This window comes from Pongo pygmaeus, chromosome 18 (genome assembly GCF_028885625.2).
Source record: "Pongo pygmaeus isolate AG05252 chromosome 18, NHGRI_mPonPyg2-v2.0_pri, whole genome shotgun sequence".
Lineage (NCBI taxonomy): Eukaryota > Metazoa > Chordata > Mammalia > Primates > Hominidae > Pongo > Pongo pygmaeus.
Window position 1 is genome coordinate 3,760,354 of NC_072391.2, and position 24,272 is coordinate 3,784,625.

Genomic DNA, 24,272 nt, shown 5'->3' on the forward strand with positions numbered 1-24,272 from the left:
TTAATCCCAGCACTTTGGGAGGCTGAGGTGGGTGGATCACTTGAGGTCAGGAGTTTGAGACCAGCCTGGCCAACGTGGTGAAACCCCGTCTCTACTAAAAATACAAAAATTAGGCTGGGTGTGTGTATTTTTAGTAGAGAACCCCGTCTCTACTAAAAATGCACAAATTAGCTGGGAGTGGTGGAGGGCACCTGTAGTCCCAGCTACTGGGGAGGCTGAGGCAGGAGAATCACTTGAACCCAGGAGGTGGAGGTTGCAGTAAGCTGAGATCGTGCCACTGCACTCCAGCCTGGGTAACAGAGTTAGACTCCGTCTCAAAAAATTAAAATTAAAAAAAAATAAGAAAGACAACATTTGAGTGTGTCTCGTGTGCTAGGTGTTGTATAAGGCAGCAGGCCTGAGTCCCCCTCTCGAAGCTCAGGTGGGAAGATGTGATTAAATGAGCAGGTGCAACGGGCCAAGTGCAGGCTGCAGGGAAAAGCAAGCAGCGTCTCCCACCCCAGGGTGTCCACAGAAGGCTTCCAGAAGAAATAGGTCAAAACCCAAACCCAAAGTGGGGAGTGTGCCTGGCTCAGCTAAGGAACCCAAACGAATTGAGTTCCTGGGGAAGTGAGAAATGAGTCCAGGGAGGGACAAAGGAAGCAGATTTTAGGGGCTCCAGAAGCCACCCTGAGGGGCTGTGTGTACTTTACTCTGCAGGCCCTGGGCAGCCATTCAAGGATGGCACCCAAGATGGGACAGAGCTGCTCTGGAAAGGTCTCTGGCCAGCAGTGTGAGAGGATGGACTGAGGTGGAGGCTGCCACAGGGATGGAGGTGAGTGGTGCCGATGGCCTGGGCAGGGGCAGTGGATGCAGAAGGAATTGAGTGGATGGCAGGGACACAGAGGGGACCGACCCAACAGGACTTGACAATGAATAGGAAGCAGGAGGTGGGCAGGCACAGTGGCTCACACCTGTAATCCTAGGACTTTGGGAGGCCAAGGTGGGAGGATCGCTTGAGCCCAGGAGTTCAAGACCAGCCTGGGCAACATGGTGAGGCCCCATCTCTTTTAAAAAAATTGTAAATATTACTTTAAAAAATAAGTTATATGCTGGATGTGGTGGTTTGTGCCTGTAATTCCAGCACTTTGGGAGGCCAAGGTGGAAGGATCACTTAAAGGTCAGGAGTTCGAGACCAGCCTGACCAACATAGTGAAACCCCATCTCTATTTAAAAAAAAAAAAAAAAAAAAAAAAGCCGGGCGTGGTGTTGGGCACCTGTAATCCCAGCTACTCGAGAGGCTAAGGCAGGAGAATCACTTGGACCTGGGAGGCAGAGGTTGCAGTGAGCCGAGATCATGCCTCTGCACTCCAGCCTGGGCAACAGAGCGAGACTCCATCTCAAAAATAAAATAAAATAAAAATTATAGAAAAGGAAGTGGGAGGTGAGAGAGAAGGCCTTGTTTCCAGCTTGCACAGTTGGTTCCATTCACAAGATGGGGAGCCAAGAAGCAGGTTTTTGGGAGAGAGAATGCAGGGACCCCACACCCCAGCAAGACCCCGAAGGGAGGTGCAAAGGGGGTGTGGACGTGCAGGTCTAGGGTTGAGGAGAGAGGCCTGGGACATGGACGTGGGAGTCGTTGGGACTTTGAAGATCACTGGAGCCCAGGGAAAGGAAAAGAGCTCCAGGAAAAGAGACGCCAGGCAAGGGAAGATGACATAAGACAGATCCCTGAGGAGCCCTGCGAAGAAGAGCCAAACAGAAGAAAAGAGGGCGAGGCCCAGACAGAGGGGACATCCTGGAAGCTGAAGGAGAAGAAATGGTCAGGGAGAAAGGCCGATGAGGCTCCAAGGATTAAACCTAGAGTTCCCTCATGCCCCAGCGACTCCTCTCCCAGGTATATCCAGCCAGGAGAAGGAAAGCTCACGTCCACACAGAAACTGGTGCACAAAGGTCCACAGCAGCACCGTTCCTAACAGCCAAGTAGGAACAACCCAAAGTCCGTCAGCTGATGAATGGAGAAATAAAACCTGTATACCCATACAATGGATATCATTCAGCCTTACAAAGGAACTAAGTACTGAGACAGGCTACAATGTGGATAACCTTGAAAATCTGACACCAAATGAAGAACACCAGCCACAAAAGGCCACGTGTCGTATGATTCTATTTTTGGCCACGTGTCGCACAGTTTCACTTATATGCAGTGTCCAGGATAGGAAGATCATGGAGGCAGTAGATGAGTGGTTGCCAGGGTTGGGGGAAAGGGAGACTGGGTAGTGAGTGCTAATGGGGACAGGGGTTCTTTCTGGGGTGATGGAAATGTTGTAAAATTGATCGTGATGATTGCATCACTGAATACACTAGAAACCAGTGAATTGTATAGTAAGTGGGTGGATCTTCTGGCTTGAAGATTCTATCTCAATAAAGCTGTCATATATATATGTATATATGTGTATGTACATATATGTATGTGTATATATGTATATGTGTATATATGTGTATGTATGTGTGTGTGTGTGTGTGTGTGTGTGTGTGTGTATATATATATATATATTTTTTTTTTTTTTTTTTTTTTTAACAGGGTCTCGCTCTGTCGCCCAGGCTGGAGTGCAGTGACGCGATCTCTGCTCACTGCAACCTGTGCCTCCTGAGTTTAAGCGATTCTCCTGCCTCAGCCTCCCGAGTAGCTGGGATTACCGGCATGTGCCACCATGCCCAGCTAATTTTTGTATTTATAGTAGAGATGGGATTTCGCCATGTTGGCCAGGCTCGTCTTGAACTCCTGACACCTCAGATGATCCACATGCCTCAGCCTCCCAAAGTGCTGGGATTACAGGCATGAGCCAACGCACCCGGCCAATATATTTAAAAGGCAGACAAGGACTGAAACGTGCCGGCTGGCCTTAGGGAAGAGGAGTGCCAGGGGTCACTGGATTGAGCCTCTGCCTGGTGGGTACCAGGTTTTCAGATTCCCCTGTCCCCAACAGCCCCCGCCCTGCAGCCCCTGGGCAGGCCAACTTACTCTAAGCTGGTGAGGCTCCTGTTGAGCTGTAGTGCTTGTCCCAGGGCCTGGGCAGCGCCGGCCTGGATGAAGTTCCACTGCAGGCTGGGCAGACACAGACACATGTGACTACGTGACTATGTGACTACGTGGCCCTGGGGCAGAGCCAAGGAGGCTCTGATGGCAGGAGGTGGAATCCCTGCAGGATGTGGCAGGAGAATTCTTGCAACCCCTGCCCAGGCTTAGTTCTCAGAGGGTCACATGAACTCCCTGGTTAGCCGTGGCCAGAGGGCCGGGGAATAAGCCAGAAAAGACACCTCCAAATGGCCTTTGCCTGGATGCCCAGCTGTGACCACCTCTTAATACGTGTCTGTCTGTGGGTCAGGAGAGCACAGGATGGGGCACAGTCTGCTGGCAGCAGGCAACCCCGGGCAGCCCCTGAGACCTTTGCAGGGGGTGTCCCCAAACCAGGCGTGGCCTGTACATCGTTGGTTTGGGTTCCTCTTGCAGAAGGGGAACAGAGCAGGGTGGAGAGCTGCAGACTCACTGAAGGGAGGTGAGGGTGCGGTTTTCTCTCACTGCCACTGCGATGGCCCGGGCACCCTGGTCGTGGAGGAGGTTGGCTGTCAGGCTAGGAGGAAGGGAACAGGAGCAAGTGAGCCGGGGGCTGGCTGTGAAGCCTCCGGTCCTTGCTCACCAGGGATTCCAGGGCTTGATGCCAGATCACCCAGCCAGGACGTGGGGGAGCTTCCTGGGATACGTTGCCCAATGGCATGGTCACATCCTCATCCATCCCCACCAGGTGAAGCAGATGGTGTCACACTAGCCTCACCCTCATGCAGTTTACACTATGGGAGTGGGGGACTTGCCACCCGATGCCAGGTCTCCTGGCTGCACCCTCCCCAGCCAGCTCCTCCTCCACCCCGTGACGCGGCGAGGGTGCCCGTCAGCCCAGGCTCAGTGTGGGTGTGGTCATGGCGTGGACAGCCTGTGGAGTCACAGGCCCCCACCACGTACTCCAGGTTCTTCAGGGTGCTGTTGGCACGGAGGGCATGAGCGATGGCCTGGGCTCCCTCGGGACTGATGGAGTTTTCTCGAAGGCTGAAAAAAAAGGAAAGACCTGAGCTTCTGACCGGGCAGATGAGGTGTCTGGCAGAGCCAAGCCCAGGTGTTTAGGCTTCTCGAAGCCCAAGAAACTGCAGGTGGGGGACCTAGAGTTCTGCACAGTCTGGGCTGAGGTGTGAAGGAGCCAGTGCTAGTGAGCCAGTGCTGGGCCAGCCAGGCGCCCCTGCTTTAGGACCATCCACAGTACAGGGAGAGGACAGGATGACAGGGCCCCAGAGGTGCGAGGGGACAGGTGGCTCAGCGTGCATCTGGGAAGGGAGCGACAGAATGGGCCACTGCGGGCAGCAGCTATCCCCTGCACCCAAAGAGAGCAGGAAGAGGGCCAGGCTGCCAGGAAGGCTTCGCCAGCCATAGATTTCCCTGAGACAGGCTTCCCAGTGCCAAGTCCCTGCAGACAGGTGCCCAGTCAAAGAAACGCCCTGTTTGGAGAGGGTGGCCAGGACTTACCTGAGGCTGAGGAGGGTCTGGTTGGTGCAGAGGGCCCCCATCAGTGCTGCCACTCCTGCGTCACTGATGGAATTGCTCTGTAGGCTGTGGACAGAGGAGGAGGCGCCCTGGGTGTGGCTGTCCCAGGACCCAGAGGGAGCTGCCCTGTCCCAGTCTGGGACAGCAGGCACTGGGCTCAACAGGGAGTTGGGGGCTCCAGGGACAGTGGCGGCCACACTGCTCCTCTTCTTATCTCTCTTTCCTCTCCCATACCCTCACCTTCTAGCCTCTGCCAGGTCAGGGCAGGTGGGTTTAGCACAACAAACCCCCAAATGTAGACCCTGCCTTGATGTGGGTGGCCCCAGACAGCCTTAGAGCAGGGTGTGTTGGGTCTGCAGCCCCCAGAGGGAGTGGTGCAGCAGGCTCCCCAAGTGTGGGTGCAGCACTGAGCTCTCCTGCCCCCAACCAAAGCTGCTGCAGCTGACTCCCTCTCCAGCCACCCATGCTGGCTTCTCAAGGACACTTGGAGCTCATCATTCCAAACACTCCAGACCCTACCCCAGCCCCCACTGTCTAGGGAAATGGAGCTGGTGGGGCAGGGGGTACTGAGGACAGTATGTGCCCAGGGTTAGTGTTGGCAGGGAAATGGCCCTGGGGGACAGCCATTTTTCAGGACTGCCAGCCCACTATCTACTGGAAAGGGAACCGGGGGGAATCGTCACCGTGGCAGGGGTCAGGTGGACTCACTCCAGGCTCTCCAGGCCCTGGTTCACCTTCAGGGCCTCAGCCAGGGCCTTGGCACCTCCATCACCAATACTATTACTGGAGAGCCTGCAAGAGAAGGGATATGGATGAGCCAGCCTCTGGGAGCTGCCGGGCAGGGCTGGGTGGAGGGATCAGGGTCAGGGAAGCCCTCATGGCAGGGCTGGCTCTGTTGTCTCAAGGGTGGCCAGTGCACAGTTTGTTCTGCCTGAGGGCTGTTGGCTGTAGTCTCTGCAGGTGACCACCTGTCGTCTGTAAGAAATCAGGATAGCAAAGTCCCTCTTGACTCCCTGGCAAGAAAGGTCAGCCCTTCAGTGATAAGTATTTTGGGGGGTTTTTGTGAAGATGGTCAGGAAATGTTTTCTTCTGCCAGCTGGGAAGACAGTAAATGTGAGCCCAAGAAGGTTGGGGTTCACCCAGTCCTGGGAATCTGAGTCTCCATTCTCCTCGGGTAGTGCTTTTGGAGTCCAAAGTCAGCTAACCAGCACCCACACTTCCATCCATCTATCCATCCACTCACCCATCGATTTATCTACTTACCCACCCACTCATTCATAAATCCATCTATCCATCCATCCATTCATCCATCCATCCACCTACTCAGCTACCCACTTACCCATTCATCCGTCCACTCATCCATCTACCTACCCATCAGTCCACTCACCTATCAATTCGTCTGTCTATCCACTCATCCACCCATCCATCCATTTGTCCATCCATCCATCCATCCATTCACTCACCTATTCATCCACTAATTCATTCAGCCATCCATCCATCCACTCATCTACCCACCCATCCATTCATCTATCCATTCATCCATCCACCCACACACCCACCCACTCACCCATTCATCCACTCATTCATTCTACCATCCACCTATCCACTCACCCATCCATCCATCCACTCATCCATTTATCCACCCACTGACCCATTCACCCATCCATCCATTCATGTACCCATCCACTTATCCACCCATCCATCTCTACCCACCCATCCACCCATCTATTCACCCATTCAACCATCCATTTATCTCCTCTACTCATTCATCCATTCATCCACATACCCACCCATCCATCCATCCTTCCATCTACCCACTCACCCATTCATCCACTCATTTATTCAACCATCCATCCTTCCATCAATTCACCCATCCACCAATCTACCCATCAGTGCATCAATTCATCCACTCATCCACCCATCCATCCATCCATCCATCCACTCATCCATCCATCCATCCATTCATTCAACCATCCATCCATCCATCCATTCAACCGTCTATCTATCCATCCATCCATCCATTCACTCATTCATCCACTCACTCATTCATCTACTCTTTCATTGAACCATCCATCATCCATCCATTCACCCATTCATCAATCCACTCACCCATCCATCCATCCATCCATCCACTCATTCATTTATCCATTCATTCACCCATCCATCCATCCATCCATCCACCTGCCTACCCATCCACCCCTACCCACCCAACCATCCATCCACCCACCCATACACTCATTTAACCATCCATCCATCTATCCACTCATTCATCCATCAATCCACTCATCCATCCATCCATCCACTCATCAGTGTATCCATTCATTCACCCATTCATCCATCCATCCATCTATCCATTTACCTAGCCACCCATCCACCTACCCACCCATCCATCCATCCACCCACCCATCCATCCATTCACCTATCCATCAATCCATCCATCCATCCTCAGGCTCACAAATATTTGTGCTGGGTTGGGCATTGTGCTGGGCACTGAGGATACTAGTGTGGGCCTTTCATATGTCTCACATGAGCTCTTTCAGACTCCTGTTCTGCTTCAAGGCATCTGCCATCCGCTGGGCTCCCATGGGCCCGATGCTGTTCTTCTGCAGGCTGTGGGAGAAAAGAGAGGGGTCCTTTAGAAAGGCTGGCCACAGCCATTCCCAGGCCAAGGACAGTTCAGGTTCAAGGTCAGGGACAACTAGTATGCCCTCTTCATTTACTGGAGCAGGTGGGGAGGGCGTTCTCCAGATGGGTCTTTGGATTGTTGCCTAAGTGATAATGGACCGACCTTATGATGAGGGATAGTAAGGGGTCAGGGCAGCTGAGCCTCCCTTGCAAGGGGCTAGAAAGCAGAGATCAGTAGGTGCTGATAATGCCCAGCAACCTCCCGAATGGGGACCTCCATGGACAAGTCTCTCTGGTGCCTCACCTGCCAGTCTGCCTCCCATCTAGACCAGCAGGCTGCCTCCAACCCTAAGAAACCTCCCTAGGGGCCGGGTACGGTGGCTCATGCCTGTGATCCCAGCACCTTGGGAGGCCAAGGTGGGCGGATCACGAGGTCAACAGATCGAGACTATCCTGGCCAATATGGTGAAACTCCGTCTCTACTAAAAATAAAAAAATTAGTGGGGTGTGGCGGCATGCACCTGTAATCCCAGCAACTTGGGAGGCTGAGGCAGAAGAATCACTTGAACCAGGGAGGCGGACATTGCAGTGAGCCGAGATTACGCCACTGCACTCCAGCCAGGCAATAGAGCGAGACTCCGTCTCAAAAAAAAAGAGACAAAGAAACCTCCCTAGGGAGACCCTGGCTTAGGTTCCTCTTCTGAAAAAGCTGCTTCCTCCTGTACTAAATCTGATGGAGGGAGGCAGCACAGGAGAAACCCTGTCCTCATCCTACAAGGACAGACAGGCAGGACGTCTCCTGTGTGAAGCTAAATACAAATCTTAAAAAAATGTAACTTTCCCTGGTTCCAAAAAGGAAAGAGACTCCCTACCACCCTCATTTTCTTAGAGCACTTCCTGAGAAAACTTGAGGTTGCAAATGCTGCCTCCGTCCCTTTAAGATGTATGTAAATCTTTTTAAAAGCAAAATCAGCCTCTGGCCAGTTTCACAGCCTGGGAATGTCTTTCGTAAGGGTTTGGAACCATCTCTTTGAAACGTAAACATTAAGGAACATAGAGCCCCTCCTTCCCTGCCTTGGGAATTAGGCTAGGCATCTGGCTTGAAGCTCTAAAGTACCTGCGTGTCATAAAGATAAAAGAAGCTTTACTTTTCCTTTGGATAAAAGCAATTAGGGACCACAAATGGCCACTCCAATTATCTGCTGTATTTAGGATAAACAGTGCTGCCTGGTGCTCTTGCCTGAGGTGCTGCCTGGCCCTCTTGCCTGAGGAAGAGGGTCCTATCTGATTGGCTCTAGAAAAGTGAGCTCTCTGTCTTTACACTCCCATTGGTGGGTTGTCCCGATGCACCGTGCAGTCAGTTTAATGTTTATCCAATAATTGGTGTATTCTTTCCTACATTTGTGGGTTGGTAGAAGGTATTTTATTTTATATTTTATTATTTTATTTTATATTTTAATTTTATTTTATATTTTAATTTTATTTTTTGAGACAGAGTCTCCCTGTCGCCCAGACTGGAGTGCAGTGGCATGATCTCAGCTCACTGCACCCTCCGCTCCGCCTCCTGGGTTCAAGCGATTCTCTCAACTTAGCCTCCCAAGTAGCTGGGACTACAGGCTTGCACCACCATGCCTGGTTAATTTTTTTTTTTAGTAGAGACGGTGTTTCACTATTTTGGCCCGGCTGGTCTCAAACTCCTGACCTCAAGTGATCCGCCTGCCTTGGCCTCCCAGAGTGTTGGGATTACAGGTATGAGTCCCTGCGCCCAGCCAGGAGGTTTTATTTTTAATTATTTCCCCAACAGCTGCTCTCTTGAAAAGCAATAGGTATCAGGGGCCATCCAGATGGGTCAGAAGGCCTCAGGTCCTAGCCCCATCCATTCTTCCTAGCAGGTAATAGGCAGAGAGGCCTTTGGAGGAGGAGGGAGAAGGGAGAGAAGGGGGAGAGAGGAGATGTGTTCACTCACTGCAGCATGGAGAGGGTCCGGTTGGAGGCCAAGGCCTCAGCCATGGACCTGGCACCATCATCCCTGATGGTGTTGCCCTGGAGGCTGCAGAGACAAGAAGAGGCTCATCACTGATGGAGCAGAAGCTGGAACCCAGGAGTCTGAACCCTCTCTGCAGTGGGGGCACCTCTGTGAAGCAAGGGGTTCTGACCACTACGTGCCCTCACCGCCCACCATGCAGGGAGAGCAGATGACCCTTTGCACCACTGCCTGGGGCTTAGGTTTTTCTTTGAGTTGCTAAGCATTTGCCTGCAAGCTGGGAACAAGGTGCTCCTGCTCTCTGAATAACCACAACAAGGTCATCAATTGCCCTCATTACAGCTGAAAGACACAGGATCCAAGTGTTGGTGAGAATACAGAGAAACTGCAACCCTCACATTGCTGGTGGGAATGCAAAATGGTCCGCTGTCGGTGGAACATGGTCTGGCAGGTCCTTAAAAGGTTAAACATGGGTTGACCATGTGACCCAGCAATTCCATTCTTACGTATATCCTCAAAAGAATTGAAAACAGGCACTGGAAGTCTTATTCACCAATGTTCACAGCAGTGATATTCATAGAACCAAAAGGTGGAAACAACCCAAATGGCCATCATCAGGTGAATGGATCAACATATCATGGTCTGTCCATCCCGTGGAATATGATTCAGCCTTAAAACGGAGGGAAGAGGCTGGGTACAGTGGCTCACACCTGTAATCCCAGCACTTTGGGAGGCCGAGGTGGGTGGATCACTTGAGGTCAGCAGTTCGAGACCAGCCTGGCCAACATGGTGAAACCCCGTCTCTACTAAAAATACAAAAATTAGCTGGGTGTGGTGGCACATGCCTGTAATCCCAGCTACTCGGGAGGCTGAGACAGGAGAAGTGCTTGAACCTGGAAGGCAGAGGTTGCAGTGAGCTAAGATCATGCCACTGCACTCCAGTCTGGGTGACAGAGTGAGACTCTGTCTGAAAAAAAAAAAAAAGTTAAAATAAAATGGAAGGAAGCATTGACACATGGTACCACACGGATGAAGCTTAAAAACATCATGCTCAATGAAGAAAGCCACACACCAAAGGCGAGCCTATATAAATCTATTTACATGAAATGTCCAGAATAGGTAAATCCTTAGAGATGGGAAGCAGATTGGTGATTGTGAGGGGCTGGGGAAAGGGGAGAATGGGAAGTGACTGTTTATGGGTATGAAGTCTCCTTCAGGGGTGATGAAAATATTCTGGAACTGGACAGATGTGATGGTGGCACAACATTGTGAATGGGCTAAATGCCACTGAACTGTACACTTTAAAACAGTCAGGTTTTTTTTTTAGACGGAGTCTCGCTCTGTCGCCCAGGCTGGAGTGCAGCGGCACGATCTTGGCTCACTGCAACCTCCGCCTCCCGGGCTTAACTCAACCTCAGCCTCCTGAGTAGCTAGGACCACAGGCACCTGTCACCATGCCCGGCTAACTTTTTGTACTTTTCTTTTTTTTTTTTTTTTCTTTTTTTCTTTTTTTTAGTAGATATGAGGTTTTACCATGTTGGCCAGGCTGGTCTCGAACTCCTGACCTCAAGTGATCCACCTGCCTTGGCCTCCCAAAGTGCTGGGATTACAGGCATCAGCCTCTGGGACCTGCCTAAAACAGTCAATTTTATGGTACATGAATTTCACCCTAATAAAGATAAATAAATAAATAAATGAAAACACAGAACAGAAAAGTGGTACCCACTCAACTAAGTATAGATATAACCACAGGCTTTTAAAAGAGACATAACTGGCTGGGCTCGGTGACTCATGCCTGTAATCCTAGCACTTTGGGAAGCCAAGGCAGGCAGATGGCTTGAGTGCAGGAGCTCGAGACCAGCCTGGCCAAAATGGTGAAACCTCGTCTCTACTAAAAATACAAAAAAATTAGCCGGGCGTGGTGGCAGGAGCCTGTAATTCCAGCTACTTGGAAGGCTGAGGCAGGAGAATGGCTTAAACCCAGGAGGCAGAGGTTGCAGTGAGCCAAGATCGCGCCACTGCACTCTAGCCTGGGCCACAAAGAAAGACTCCGTCTCAAAAAAAAAAAAAAAAAAAAAAAAGAAAGAGAGCTGTAACAAACCACATCACACCTGTGTCCCCTGCTCAGGCCACACACACAAGCTCAAGTCTAGGGAAGAGCTGGACCCTGGAAACTTGCTTAGGGCACAAGATCCCCAGTACCCAATGGGATGGGAGCCAGTATCCCACGCCTGCCATCTTTGTTTGCTTGCTTGTTTTGAGACAGAGTTTCACTCTGTCACCCAGGCTGGAGTGTAGTGGCGCGATCCCAGCTTACTGCAACCTCTGTTTCCCAGACTCAAGCGATTCTCCTACCTTAGCCTCCCGAGTTGCTGGGATTACAGGCACCTGCCACCACGCCAGCTAATTTTTGTATTTTAGTAGAGATGCCATTTCGCCATGTTGGCCAGGCTGCTCTCAAGCTCCTGACCTCAAGCGATCCACCTGTCTCAGCCTCCCAAAGGGTTGGGATTACAGGTGTGAGCCACTGTGCCCGGCCCCATGCCTGCCATTGTGAATCACCTCCCATTCTCATAGGTAGTGCCTGAGGAGAGGGTTTTCTGGGCCCTCTCTTGGGGTGACAAGACAGGGAGCAGGTGACACGCACCTCAGGGAGGTCAGGGTGCGGTTGATCTTCAAAGCGTCTGCCAGCGCCTTGGCCCCTTGTGGTCCAATGGAGTTACCGTGGAGGCTGAAGGAAGAGAGAAAGAGACACCTCCTTCATCTGTCTCCCAGAGAGGGAAGGGGAAACAGAAACTGCATTGACCTTGAAATTCGTGATCCTCTAAGGGAATGTGTGAGGGCTTAGGATCTCATGTTTGGTGGAACCAGGGCAGAGATCCTTATATAAACAAGGAAGGAGTTTCCCCAAGACTATCCTAGGTGTTGGGGGAAAGAAAGCAGCACCTGATGGACTAGTGGGCTTGGGCCAAATGTGGAGATGAGAATGATGGCCCCAGATGCAGGGCCAAACATCTGGTGTGTCCCTGGCTGGAGCCCAGCAACTGAGGAGCCATGGTTCTGCCCGGCTGTCCTTCTGCCCCACCAGAAAGGTATGTGTTTAGCTAAGGTGTGGCCTCCCTGTGCCTTATTCCCACAGGAGTCTTAGAACCTGCTCCAAATGAAGTATGGATGTTATGTCCAGATGCTACCCAGGGGCGGAATCATGGGAATCAGGGAAGAACAGACAGGTAAGACCCAAGTCATTTCCTAGGAGGGGAGGGGACTTCACAAGATGCCTCACAACTCTTCTGGTTCCAATGGTAAAAGTTCGGCCTTGGTTGTCCTACTTACTCCAGAGAGGTCAGACTTCTGTTGACCAAGAGGGATCTGGCCAGAGCTTTGGCCCCTTTGTTACTGATCTGGTTCTCCGCCAAGCTGCCCAAGGAAAGGGAGAGGAGTGGTTATTTTGGGCATACACATCTCATGGCCTCTTCCTCAACGCTGTGCCCATGATTAATCCTCTAGGCCCCCCCACATCATCAGGGTCTGGACACAGGTGGAGATGAGGTGACCCCTGGAGCAGAATACCAGGCACAGCAGAGCCCCCGAGCCTGGGCAGCGTAGGGCCACAATGGGAGGACAGACCCTCATCATGGCAAAGGGTCCCAGGAAAAAGTTTAAGCAGAATCCAGCACAACAGCTTCTACACAAACAGCACAGCAAAGAAAATGGAAATCTCAGAAGCCTAACATGCAGATGGCAGCCAGTGGTGTACTGGTAAACTGGCTCCCAGGAAAAACAAAATTTCAAAAATTGGGCTGTGCGTGGTGGCTCATGCCTATACAATCCCAGCACTTTGGGAGGCCAAGGCAGGAGCATCACTTGAAACCAGGAGTTTGAGACCAGCCTGGGAAACATAGGGAGATCTTGTCTCTACAAAAAAACATAAAAATCAGCCAGGTGGTGCACCTGTAGTCCAAGCTACTTGGAAGGCTGAGGAGGGAGGATTTAGCCCAGAAGGTTGAGGCTGCAATGAGCCATGATCATATAACTGCACTCCAGCCTGAGCGACAGAGGGAGACCATGTCTCAAAACAACAACAAAACAAAAAACAAATGCTAGCAAACTGATTTGTAGTATCTGCCACTTTCCATGGTGTAAATACTCCCACCAACACCAAGTTCAAGCACCTTCAGCTTGCAAAATTCCTGAAAATTTAACAATCAGTTTTCGTGAACTAGTACAAACAAATTGAGGCACACTACTGATCCTAGCCTCTTTTCTAGTGCAAAATGGCAAATGGTAGAGTTATTTAAAATTAGCTTTAAAATTAAAAAAAAAAAAAACACATCTTGATTTGCCTCGAAAGCATGGTTCTGGGAATATGGTGGTGGATCAACTCAATGTTACTTCATGTATCCAGCTGCAGAAATAGTAGCTGTCCAGGCTCTTTGCTGTTTGTAGGCATTCAGCCCCATGGGATATAGTAGTTCAATTAGAATCCCCAGGCTGGTGCTCTTCTTTTTCTTTTTTCAGACAGGATCTCATTCTGTCACCCAGGCTGGAGTGCAGTGGCACGATCATGGCTCACTGCAACCTCTGCCTCCCAGACTCAAGCAATTCTCCTGCCTCAGCCTCCTGAGTAGCAGGGATTACACACACCCACCACCACCACACCCAGCTAATTTTTGTAATTTTAGTAGAGACAGGGTTTTGCCAGTTTGACCAGGCTGGTCTCGAACTCCTAACCTCAAGTGATTCACCGGCCTCGGTCTCCCAAAGTGCTGGGATTAAAGGCGTGAGCCACCGCTCCTGGCCTAGATATCCTTTTAAGCCCATTTTTACCCTCTTTAGGCACAGAAATGACTTCTTCAAACTCACACAGAGCCTACACCTCTAACCATACTCCCCAGTGACTTATTTTTGTTACTGAATCAGTGTAAATTGCCATTAACTCAGATAAAGATTACTTCAGAACCCAGAGGCTTGTATGAGAATGAAGAATTACCCCTGGGCACGGTGGCTCACGCCTGTAATCCCAGCACTTTGGGAGGCTGAGGCAGATGGATCACCTGAGGTCAGGAGTTTGAGACCAGCCTGGTCAATAAAGTAATATAGTGAAACCTTGTATTGACTAAAAATACAAAAAATTAGCCAGGTGTGGTAGCATGCGCCTGTAGTCCCAGCTACTCAGGAGGCTGAGGCAGGAGAATTGCTTGAACCCAGGAGGTGGAGTCTGCAGTGAGCCAAGATCGTGCCACTGCACTCCAGCCTGCCCAGCAGAGCGGGACTCCGTCTCAAAAAAAAACAAACAAAATTAACCCTTGGGTTCTCTTCTCCAAACTCAGCTCCCTAGGTCTGCAACAGCCACTCTTAGAGGATCAATCACATCGATTCAACCACAAACCCCGGGTGTGTGTATTTTCTCAGATCCAGGAATGTTATTCCAGGAGATATTTCATAAGCACACATTCAGCATATGAACTTTTGTCTAATTACAAGATGAAGGTTTTTTTGTTTTTGTTTTGTTCTTTTTTGAGATGGAGTCTCACTCTGTCACCCAGACTGGAGTGCAGTGGTGCAATCTCGGCTCACTGCAACCTCCGCCTCCTGGGTTCACGCCGTTCTCCTGCCTCAGCCTCCTGAGTAGCTGGGACTACAGGCGCCCGCCACCACGCCCGGCTAATTTTTTGTATTTTTAGTAGAGACACAGTTTCACCATGTTAGTCAGGCTGGTTTCGATCTCCTGACCTCGTGATCCACCTGCTTCGGCCTCCCAAAGTGCTGGGATTACAGGGGTGAGCCACCACACCCGGCCACAAGATGCAGTTTTAATTAAAAATTGTTTAAATTGATTTATAATTAAATTTGAAATTAAATTTTAATTAAATTAAATTTGAAATTTAAAATTTTAATTAAAAATGCAATTGGCTGGGCGCAGTAGCTCACGCCAGTAATCGCAGCACTTTGGGAGGCCGAGGTGGGCAGATCACAAGGTCAGGAGTTCGAGACCAGCCTGGCTAACACAGTGAAACCCTGTCTCTACTAAAAATACAAAAAATTAGCCAGGCGTGGTGGTGGGCCCCTCTAATCCCAGCTACTCAGGAGGCTGGGGCTAGAGAATTGCTTGAGCCTGGGAGGCAGAGATTATAATGAGCCGAGATCGCACCACTGCACTCCAGCCTGGGTGACAGAGCAAGACTGTCTCGGGTGGGGGGAAATGTAATCCTGTGCCTAGAATGCTGTTGGACAGCAAACTTGGAGAGGTGCTTAGAGAACATTGTGCCAGGCGTTATGTCAGCACACGTAGTGCTGTGGAAACACCTGCCTGTGCACAACGGTGTCCAGTCCTCACCAGGTCACCTCCCTCTTCCTACTGATGAGGCACCTGAGCCTCTAGCACTTTCTGGAATTGGGGAGAAACAAGCAGGCTGCATCTGGAGCCACATGCTTCAAAGACACTTCTCTGTGGCAGCGCTGCTGGCCAGCTGAGCAGAGGATGATGGGAAGTTCCGTACCCCACAAGACCAAGGGCACCCTGGAGGTCCCCTGGGTCTGTGTTACCTGATCTTCTGAATGCGACAGTCCTTCCCACTCAGCACGCTGCCCAGCAGCTCCATCACGGGGTCCTGGAACTGGTTGGTGTCCAGCCTTGACAAGGGGAGCAGTGACAGTGAGTGTCCCACCCGCCCATGGGCAGGGTGGGGGCCCTGGCCCAGGGCCTCTGCCTCTCTCCATCCCATGCAGCACCATTGCCGCAGCTCTGAGATCTGCGCTCAGCCCCAGTGCTCAGACCTTTCCCGTGAGAGTGAACAGGAGGCTCGGTGCCCACGAGACCTGTGGTTCCCGTGCAGAACGGCATCTTCCACGGGCTGTCGTCCTCACCACCCCACATGCCGCCTGCCTCTGCCAGACACCTGGATGACCCTCAGCCTGTGTCCTTTCCTCCCTACTCACTAAGGTCCAGAGTGGCGGGCGGGGGACAGGCTGAGAGCATTCAGCCAGTGCAGCTTCTATCAGACTGGATGGTTCTGAGGGGGTTATGAATTGAATTGTGTCCCCACAAAAGATATGAAGTCCTAACCCCGTGTGCCCCAAGTATGTGGCTTTATTGGGAAATGGGGTCACTGTGGATGTACTTTGTTAAGGTGGGGTCATGCTGAAGTGGGGTGGGCCTGAAATCCAGTGTGACAGTGTCTTTTTAAGACAAGAAAGCCCTGGCCAGGTGCAGTGGCTCACGCCTGTAATCCCAGCAATTTGGGAGGCTGAGGTGGGCGGATCACCTGAGGTCAGGAGTTTGAGAGCAGCCTGGCCAACATGGTGAAACCCCGTCTCTACTAAAAACACAAAAATTAGCCAGGCATGATGGCGGACACCTGTAATCCCAGCTACTGCGGAGGCTGAGGCAGGAGAATCGCTTGAACCCAGGAGGCGGAGTTTGTAGTGAGCTGAGATCACACACACCACTGTATTCCAGCCTGGGCGACAGAGCAAGACTCCATCTCAAAAAAAAAAGAGAGGACAGCACCATGTGGAGACAGCCACAGGGAGAAGATGACCAGGCAACAGGGCAGAGACTGAAGTAACGCAGCCTTAAGCCAAGGGTTGCCATCAAACACCGGAAGCTAGAGAGGAAGGAAGGAACCTCTCCTATTTGTTTCAGAGAGCGTGTGGCCCTCCTGGCACCTTGATTTGAGACTTCTGGCCTCTAAAACTGCGAGAAAACACACTTTAGTTGTTTTAAGCCACCAAGTTCATGGTTCTCTGTTACGGCAGCCCTAGGAGACTGACAGAGAAGCTCGGTGGTGGGGAGGGGATGGCTTCTGCTCTCTCCTCTGCCCCTTCCCCAGCCCCTGACCCCTGCCCTGGTGCCCACCTGAGCTTCCGGCAGTAGAGCAGCTGGGGCAGCAGGCTCTGAAGGACGCCCTGGCTGAGGCTCAGGGACAGGTTGGCCTCCTGGGCACAGGCGTCAGACACCTGCAGGAGGTAGGCCAGGGCAGCGCGGTGTGCGGGACTGGTGAGCCTGGCCAGGGCCCCGCTCTCCATGGCCTCCTCCATGCTGCGGGCCAGCTCTGTGTGCTGCAGCTCATGCAGGCAGTGCAGGACGTTGATGGCCCGTGCACAGACTGCGGCATCGGGACGCAGGCAGCCCTGCAGGAGCTCAGCCACCTGAGTCCGGTAGGCCTGGTGCTCGCCTTGGGCCAGCAGGGAGCCGGCCAGGAGGGCATTGACCCTTGGAGACAAGAGGCCGGAGAGGAAGCGCAGGAACACGTCCAGCCTCCCGTCCTCTGCCTGCATGGCCCGCTGGGCTGCGCTCCTGAAATGTGTGAGGAAGCCCAGCCTGGGCCAGGATACGCCACTCTCAGTGAAGAGGTCGAAGATGGCCCTCCTGGACGCGCCATAGTAATACGCGGCTGCCACAAACTCCTGCAGGGACAGGTGGGTGAAGCAGTAGGCCACCGACGATGCCAGTGTCTCCTCCCTCTGCAGGAAGCAGCTGCACGGGGCGCCCTGCAGCAGAGCGAGGTCCACACCGAACGCCTTCATGTCTTGCTCGTAAAACACGTATTTCTTCTTGAGCAGCCCATGGAAGGCCAGCCGGCCCAATGTCCCCACCATCTTGCGGCCACCATGGGCCACCTGCTCGATGCGAGGGCTTGCCTTGCCCGTCTCCTGCCCCTCCCCGCTGAGGGCCATCCTAAAGTACCATGAGTAGAGCTCACACAGGGTCCTCGGGGGCCACAGCTCTGCATCCTGGGGCCCCGTCCTGCTGCGCCACAGGTGGCCTAGCGCCGCCCCCGTGAGCCTGCAGAAGGCTGGGACGGTGCACATCAGGTACAGGGCCCTATCAGCCTGCACTTGGCTCAGCATCCAGCCCAGGAGGGCCTGGTCCTCGGGGAACATCTGCTCCAAACACACCCTGATCTCCTCCTCATTAAAGCCCCGGATCTCCGTCATCCGGTCCACCAGGCCCCCTGGGATCTGGCCAGACGCACTGGGACGGGAGGTGATCCAGATGGAAACTTCCGGAAAGAGGTTGCCGCGGATGATGTTGGTGATCAGGTGGTCCACCGGGATCTCCTTCTTGGGGTCCGTGCAGGCCACGGTGTTGGAGAAGTCCAGAGGCGTCCTGCACTCATCCAAGCCGTCCAGGATCAGGAGGGCCCTGGCTGGGACTGCCACCGCCAGGCTGGGCTCCCCGACATGCGGGAAGACCGAGCAGATGAGTCGGTCGGCACACAGCTTCTCGTGGGTGTTGAGATCCCGGAAGGTCAGAGGCAGCACCAGCGAGAAGTCCTTGCCGACCTGCCCATGGGCCCAGAGGCGGACAAAGTGCCTCACCAGGGTGGTCTTGCCCATACCAGCCACCCCGATAGTGATGGAGACCCGGGGTGGGACAGACACCCGGGAGAGAGGCAGGAAGAGCCGGTCCAGGGCGACGGTCCTGGCGGGGCGCCCGCCCCCGCGGGTGGCCTCCACCTGTGTGAAGTCGTGTTCCCTCAGCTGCAGGTCTGTCAGGCCCTCCACCAGCAGGAGGGAGGCCAGCCTGTGCCAGGGTCTGCCCAGCTCCGGGACACCTCCCACCTTGCTCAGCAGGGCCCTGCGGTGCCTCTGTATCCTGGAGTCTGCGGGACGAGGCCAGTGGGGGAGGTCAGGTAAGGGAAGAGTGGGCACAGACAGCCCACGTGTTCCCCACCCCACGTCTGCCTCCCAAGCCGGTCCTACCATTGCTGCAGGGCCCCAGCGGGGCGTCCGGTGTCCTGTCTGGGGCCTGTGGGGCCTGGGAGCCTTGACTGCCCTTCCCAGCCAGCAGATCCATGAGGGCTTTCACCTGCTCGGCTGGGGAGCCCGTGCCGTGGCCCTGGCCGGCCTCCCTGCCCGTCCGCACCTCTTGCTTCTTCATGGAGTCGGGGATCACCTCCAGGAGCTGTGAAGAGAGGGCCTGAACCTGCTGCCTGCCGTGCCTCCCATCCAGCAGCCTGGGACAGGTGAGCAAGCCCCCAGGAACGGGGTCAGGGATCCCCTCTTCCTCTTTCCTCAGCCTTTGGGTGGCCCACTGGCCTGGCCTCTGAGAACAGACTGGAAGGGCCATTTGTTCCTGGATGGTGGCAATGATCACATGAATGCAGGGGCCCAGTGGATGAGAACTGGGGCCATGGGCTTGTACCCCGGCCCTGCCACTTACCAGATAGGTGACTGAGGGTAGGCTGAGTCACCTCTCTGCACCTTGATGTCTTCATTTGTGACCTGGAAATGATGATGAGGTTACAAGTAAGTTTGCTCAAAAGGAGGGAGGAATGAAAGAAGCTACTCTGTTGGAACACGTGGGAAAAAGCAAAAGAAAAAAAAAAGGCAGCAGCAGCCACTCTGGGGATGCTACACTGTGTGATTCTGACTAACATTCTGGAAAAGGCAAAAGTATGGAGACAGGAAGACAGTGAAAGAAAGGGTCAGTGGGGGCCAAGGGTTGGGGAGGAGGGGTGAATTGGTGGAGCACAGATGATTCCTAGGGCAGTAACATGACTCTGTAGGGTACTACAGTGGTGGGTCCATGTCATTATCATTATACATTTGTCCAGACCTACAGAACGTACAACTCCAAGAGTGAGCCCATGGCTGGGCACAGTGACTCACACCTCTAATCCCAACACTTTGGGAGGCCGAGGTGGTGGATCGCTTGAGCCCAGGAGTTTGAGACCAGCTTGGGCAACATAGTGAGAACCCATCTCTAAAATTTTTTTTAAATTAGCCTGGTGTGGGGTGTGTGCCAGTAGTCCCAGCTACTTGGGAGGCCAAGGCAGCAGGATCGCTTGAGCCCAGGAGGTCGAAGCTGCAGTGAGCCGTGATCACACCATGGCACTCCAGCCTGGGTGACAGAGCAAGATCCCATCTCTAAGAAAAACAAAATAAAACAAAAAACTTAACTCTTCTTGCCCCTGAGTTAGAGCAAAAAGCAAAATGAAAAAAAAAAAAAAAAAAAAGAGTGACCCAGAGTATACACTATGGACACTGGGTGATGGCGACATGTCCGTGTAGGTTTACTGACTGTAATCAATGGACTACTGTGGCAGAGGATGGTGATAGTGGCAGAGTCTGGGTGGGGGCAGGCATGGGGTGTATGGGAAGTCTCTGTACTTCCCCATCAATTTTTCTGTAAGCCTGGCCAGACACGGTAGCTCATGTCTGTAAGCCCAGCACTTTGGGAGGTCGAGGCAGGCAGATCACTTGAGGTCAGGAGTTTGAGACCAGCCTGGCCAATATGGTGAGACTCTGTCTCTACTGAAAATACAAAAAATTAGCCGGGCAGGTGGCTCACACCTGTAATCCCAGCACTTTGGGAGGACGAGGTGGGCAGATCACCTGAGGTCAGGAGTTCGAGACCCGCCTGACCAACATGGAGAAACCCCATCTCTATTAAATATACAAAATTAGCCAGGTGTGGTGGCACATGCCTGTAATCCCAGCTACTGAGGAGGCTGAGGCAGGAGAATCACTTGAACCTGGGAGGCAGAGGTTGCAGTAAGCTGAGATCATGCCATTGCACTCTAGCCTGGGCAACAAGAATGAAACTCCATATCAAAAAAAAAAAAAAAAAAAAAAAAAAATTAGCCAGGCATGGTGGCTGGTGCCTGTAATCCCAGCTACTCAGGAGGCTGAGGCAGGAGAATCACTTGAACCTGGAAGGTGGAGGCTGCAATGAGCCGAGATTGCGCCACTGCACTCCAGTCGGGGGGAAGAGCGAGACTCTGTAAGCCTAAAATTGCTTTACAAGGAAAAGCTTATTAATTAAAAAAAGGAAATAAAAGAAAGAAGAAGGAGGAGTCAAAAAAGAGAAAATGCTGGTTCTCAGAGTGGCTGTTTTTCTTACTACGTTCCTGGGGTCTCCTGGGAGTGCAGGAGCTCCTGGGCTCCCAGCAGTGCTGTTCGCCCTCTGCTCCTGGGGACGGTGATGCAGAGATGCTGAGCAGCAAAGCTGAGGCCCCCCACTCGCATTTGCCTCCTTGTTGCCAAGGCTGGTTGTCCCCCCGCCCCCACGGCCCTCCCACACCCAAGGTGGACACTGAGGCCCCGAACTTGCCTCCACCCACCCTGCTCCCCTCCTCACCGGGCACCCTAGCCACAGCAGCCCCTCCAGTGGGGCCCCAGGAACTCAATGGATGGGGCGCAGCCTTCCGTTGTCCACAGTTCTAGGAGAAAAAACACAATGTGGCCAGCAGAGGTGATGGCCCACTGCTGCTGATGGCAGCCCTGCATTCAAAAAAACACCAAGTGTTGTCACTGCATAGAGAAGCAGGTTGGACCCCACCTGTCCACAGGGCATTTCCCTGGTTCTCAGTGTTTAGCTTAAGAGCTTGCTGTCAGGCTGGGCGCGGTGGCTCACTCTTGTAATCCCAGCATTTTGTGAGGCTGAGGCGGGCGGATCACCTGAGGTTAGGAGTTCAAGACCAGCCTGACCAACATGGTGCAACCCCATCTCTACTAATAATACAAATGAGCTGGGCGTGGTGGTGGGCGCCTGTAATCCCAGGTACTCGAGAGGCTGAGGCAGGAGAATTGCTTGACTCTGGAAGGTGGAGGTTGCAGTGAGCTGAGATCACGCCACTGCACCCCAGCCTGGGCGACAGAGCGAGACTCCATCTCAAAAAAAAAAAAGGCTTGCTGTCTGCAGCCCTGGGATTCAGCAGGCTCCCTGATCTTGGATTGGCAGTGGGGAGCCTGGCTTTTTCTTTCTTTTTTTTTTTTTTGAGACGGAGTCTGCTGTGTCGCCCAGGCTGGAGTGCAATGGCGTGATCTCGGCTCACTGAAACCTCTGCCTCCCAGGTTCAAGCAATTCTCCTGCCTCAGCCTCCCAAGTAGCTGGGATTACAAGCACATGCCACCACACCTGGCTAATTTTTGTAATTTTAGTAGAGGCAGGGTTTCACCGTGCTCACCAGGCTGGTCTGGAACTCTTGACCTCGTGATCTGCCCACCTCAGCCGAGCCTGGCATTTTAACACAGGTGATGCTTTTTATCTGGAAAATGATAAAAGAAGCTTAGCAATAAGTAAATAGTAAAGTAAAAATAAGTAAAACAGTAAAGTAAAAATAAGTAAAATACCATTTTTCAGGCATTCAGGTCATGGTGTTGAAGAAGTAAGGAGTGCGATCAATTTGAGGTTGCTGGCACCCAGGCCAGCTGAACTAACCTGGAACATTAGGAACAGGCCAGGGCAAGGCCAGTCTCCTTATGCTGCCCCAAATCCTGTTCTTTTATTCTTCTAAATGTCAAAACCAAGAGGGATAAAAAAGATGGGATTTGGGGCTAGGCACAGTGGCTCATGCTTGTCATCCCAGCACTTTGGGAGGCTGAGGTAGGAGGATCACTTGAGCCCAGGAGTTTGAGACCAGCCTGGGCAAAGTAGTGAGACCCTAGCTCTACAAAATAAAAATTAAAAAATTAGCCAGGCATGGTGGTTCACTCCTGCAGTCCCAGCTACTTGGTAGGCTGAGGTGAGAGGACTGCTTGAGCCTGGGAGGTTGAGGCTGCAATGAGCAGACATTGCACCATTGCACTCCAGCCTGGGCAACAGAGTGAGACCCTGCCTTAGGAGAAAAAAAAAGATGGGATTTGAATTGACTTTGCCTCATGTGTATGGGTCCATGTGGGTAATCTGACGTCCTTCCTTAGATCCTTCTGTAAAACTTTATATTTTTTCTCATCTCGGTCTTGCCAGTTCCTTATTTGTATCTAGGTATTTTTAAAAATAGTTTTTGTTGTATGATGAATATTGTTGGTATAAAAGATGATTGATTTTTATTTTATCGCATGTCTCATCAACATATTAAATATTCACATTGGTTTTCATCATTTTCCAGTTAATTTTCTTCAGGTTTTCAAATTACTTCAGCAAGGCTGGGCATGGTGGCTCACACCTATAATCCCAGCACTTTGGGAGGCCAAGGCGGGCAGATCACTTGAGGTCAGGAGTTCGAGACCAGCCTGGCCAACATGGCAGAACCCCATCTCTACTAAAAATACAAAAGTTAGCTGGGTGTGATGGCATGTGCCTGTAATCCCAGCTATTGGGGACGCTGAGGTTGGAGAATCGCTTGAACCCGAGAAGAGGAGGTTGCAGTGAGGCGAGAACGCACCACCGCACTCCAGCTAGGGCGACAGAGAGAGACACCATCTCAAAAAAAAAAAAAATTCTTCAGCAAGAATAATTTTTATCTCTTTATTTCTGAAAACCATATATATATATACATATATATTTTTTTTTGAGGTGGAGTCTCGCACTGTCACCCAGGCTGTAGTGCAGTGGCACGATCTCACTGTAGCCTCTACCTCCCATGTTCAAGTGATTCTCCTGCCTTAGCCTCCCCAGTAGCTGGGATTACAGGCACGCACCACCATGCCTGGCTAATTTTTGTATTTTTAGTAGAGATGGGGTTTCACCATGTTGACCAGGCTGGTCTTGAACTCCTGACCTGAACTGATCCACCCGTTTTGGCCTCCCAAAGTGCTGGGATTATAGGTGTGAGCCACCATGCCCAGCCCAAAAACTATAACTCTTATTTTGAACAATTTTACCGCATTGGCCAGGCCTACCCCTTCCTTGGAGCAATGAAGTTGTTGCAGGCCTTCTTGTTTTACTCTAGACTAGACCAGGAGTGGTTCTTGCCCAAACTGTTAGGTGTGATGTTTGTGACAGATTTCTAGTTTTCTTCTCCGATAGAGAAAGATTTATTTTGTTCTATTACCATTAAATACTATTATGTAATATTTACTGAAGGCATACTGTGTTCTGGATATTCTGTTAAGCACTATATTTCCATAATTTATTTCTCATAACTCTCAATACCATTATTTCTCCCATTTTACAGATGAGGACACTGAGGCTCAGAGAGGTTAAGTGACTTGTCCAAGGATACGCAGCTGGGAAGTGGGAGTTGGGATAGAAACCAATTCCTCACTGACACCAGTGCATGTCCTGTATAATCTACTGCCTCTTAAGGTAGTTTACACTTTTTTTTTTTTTTTTTGAGACAGAGTGTCAACTCCTGACCTCAAGTGATCCACCCACCTCGGCCTCCCAAAGTGCTGAGATTACAGGTGTGAGCTGCC

General features: G+C 51.9%; 1 protein-coding gene across 1 annotated transcript in view; it reads right to left on the minus strand.

Annotated features, from left to right (window-relative positions):
- Nucleotides 1-24,272, minus strand: part of NLRC3 (NLR family CARD domain containing 3) — a 37,590-nt gene that overhangs the window by 6,161 nt on the left and 7,157 nt on the right. Inside the window, exons 2-15 of the mRNA XM_054455741.2 lie at nucleotides 21,271-21,352; nucleotides 19,351-19,412; nucleotides 18,891-19,092; nucleotides 17,041-18,790; nucleotides 15,729-15,815; nucleotides 12,516-12,599; nucleotides 11,830-11,913; nucleotides 9,165-9,248; nucleotides 7,100-7,183; nucleotides 5,282-5,365; nucleotides 4,556-4,639; nucleotides 4,001-4,084; nucleotides 3,531-3,614; nucleotides 3,005-3,088 (exon numbers count right to left, since the gene is read on the minus strand). Coding sequence (XP_054311716.1) covers nucleotides 3,005-3,088; nucleotides 3,531-3,614; nucleotides 4,001-4,084; nucleotides 4,556-4,639; nucleotides 5,282-5,365; nucleotides 7,100-7,183; nucleotides 9,165-9,248; nucleotides 11,830-11,913; nucleotides 12,516-12,599; nucleotides 15,729-15,815; nucleotides 17,041-18,790; nucleotides 18,891-19,068 — 2,771 coding nt within the window. The 5' untranslated portion in view covers nucleotides 19,069-19,092; nucleotides 19,351-19,412; nucleotides 21,271-21,352. The remainder of the gene's footprint in view (nucleotides 1-3,004; nucleotides 3,089-3,530; nucleotides 3,615-4,000; nucleotides 4,085-4,555; nucleotides 4,640-5,281; nucleotides 5,366-7,099; nucleotides 7,184-9,164; nucleotides 9,249-11,829; nucleotides 11,914-12,515; nucleotides 12,600-15,728; nucleotides 15,816-17,040; nucleotides 18,791-18,890; nucleotides 19,093-19,350; nucleotides 19,413-21,270; nucleotides 21,353-24,272) is intronic.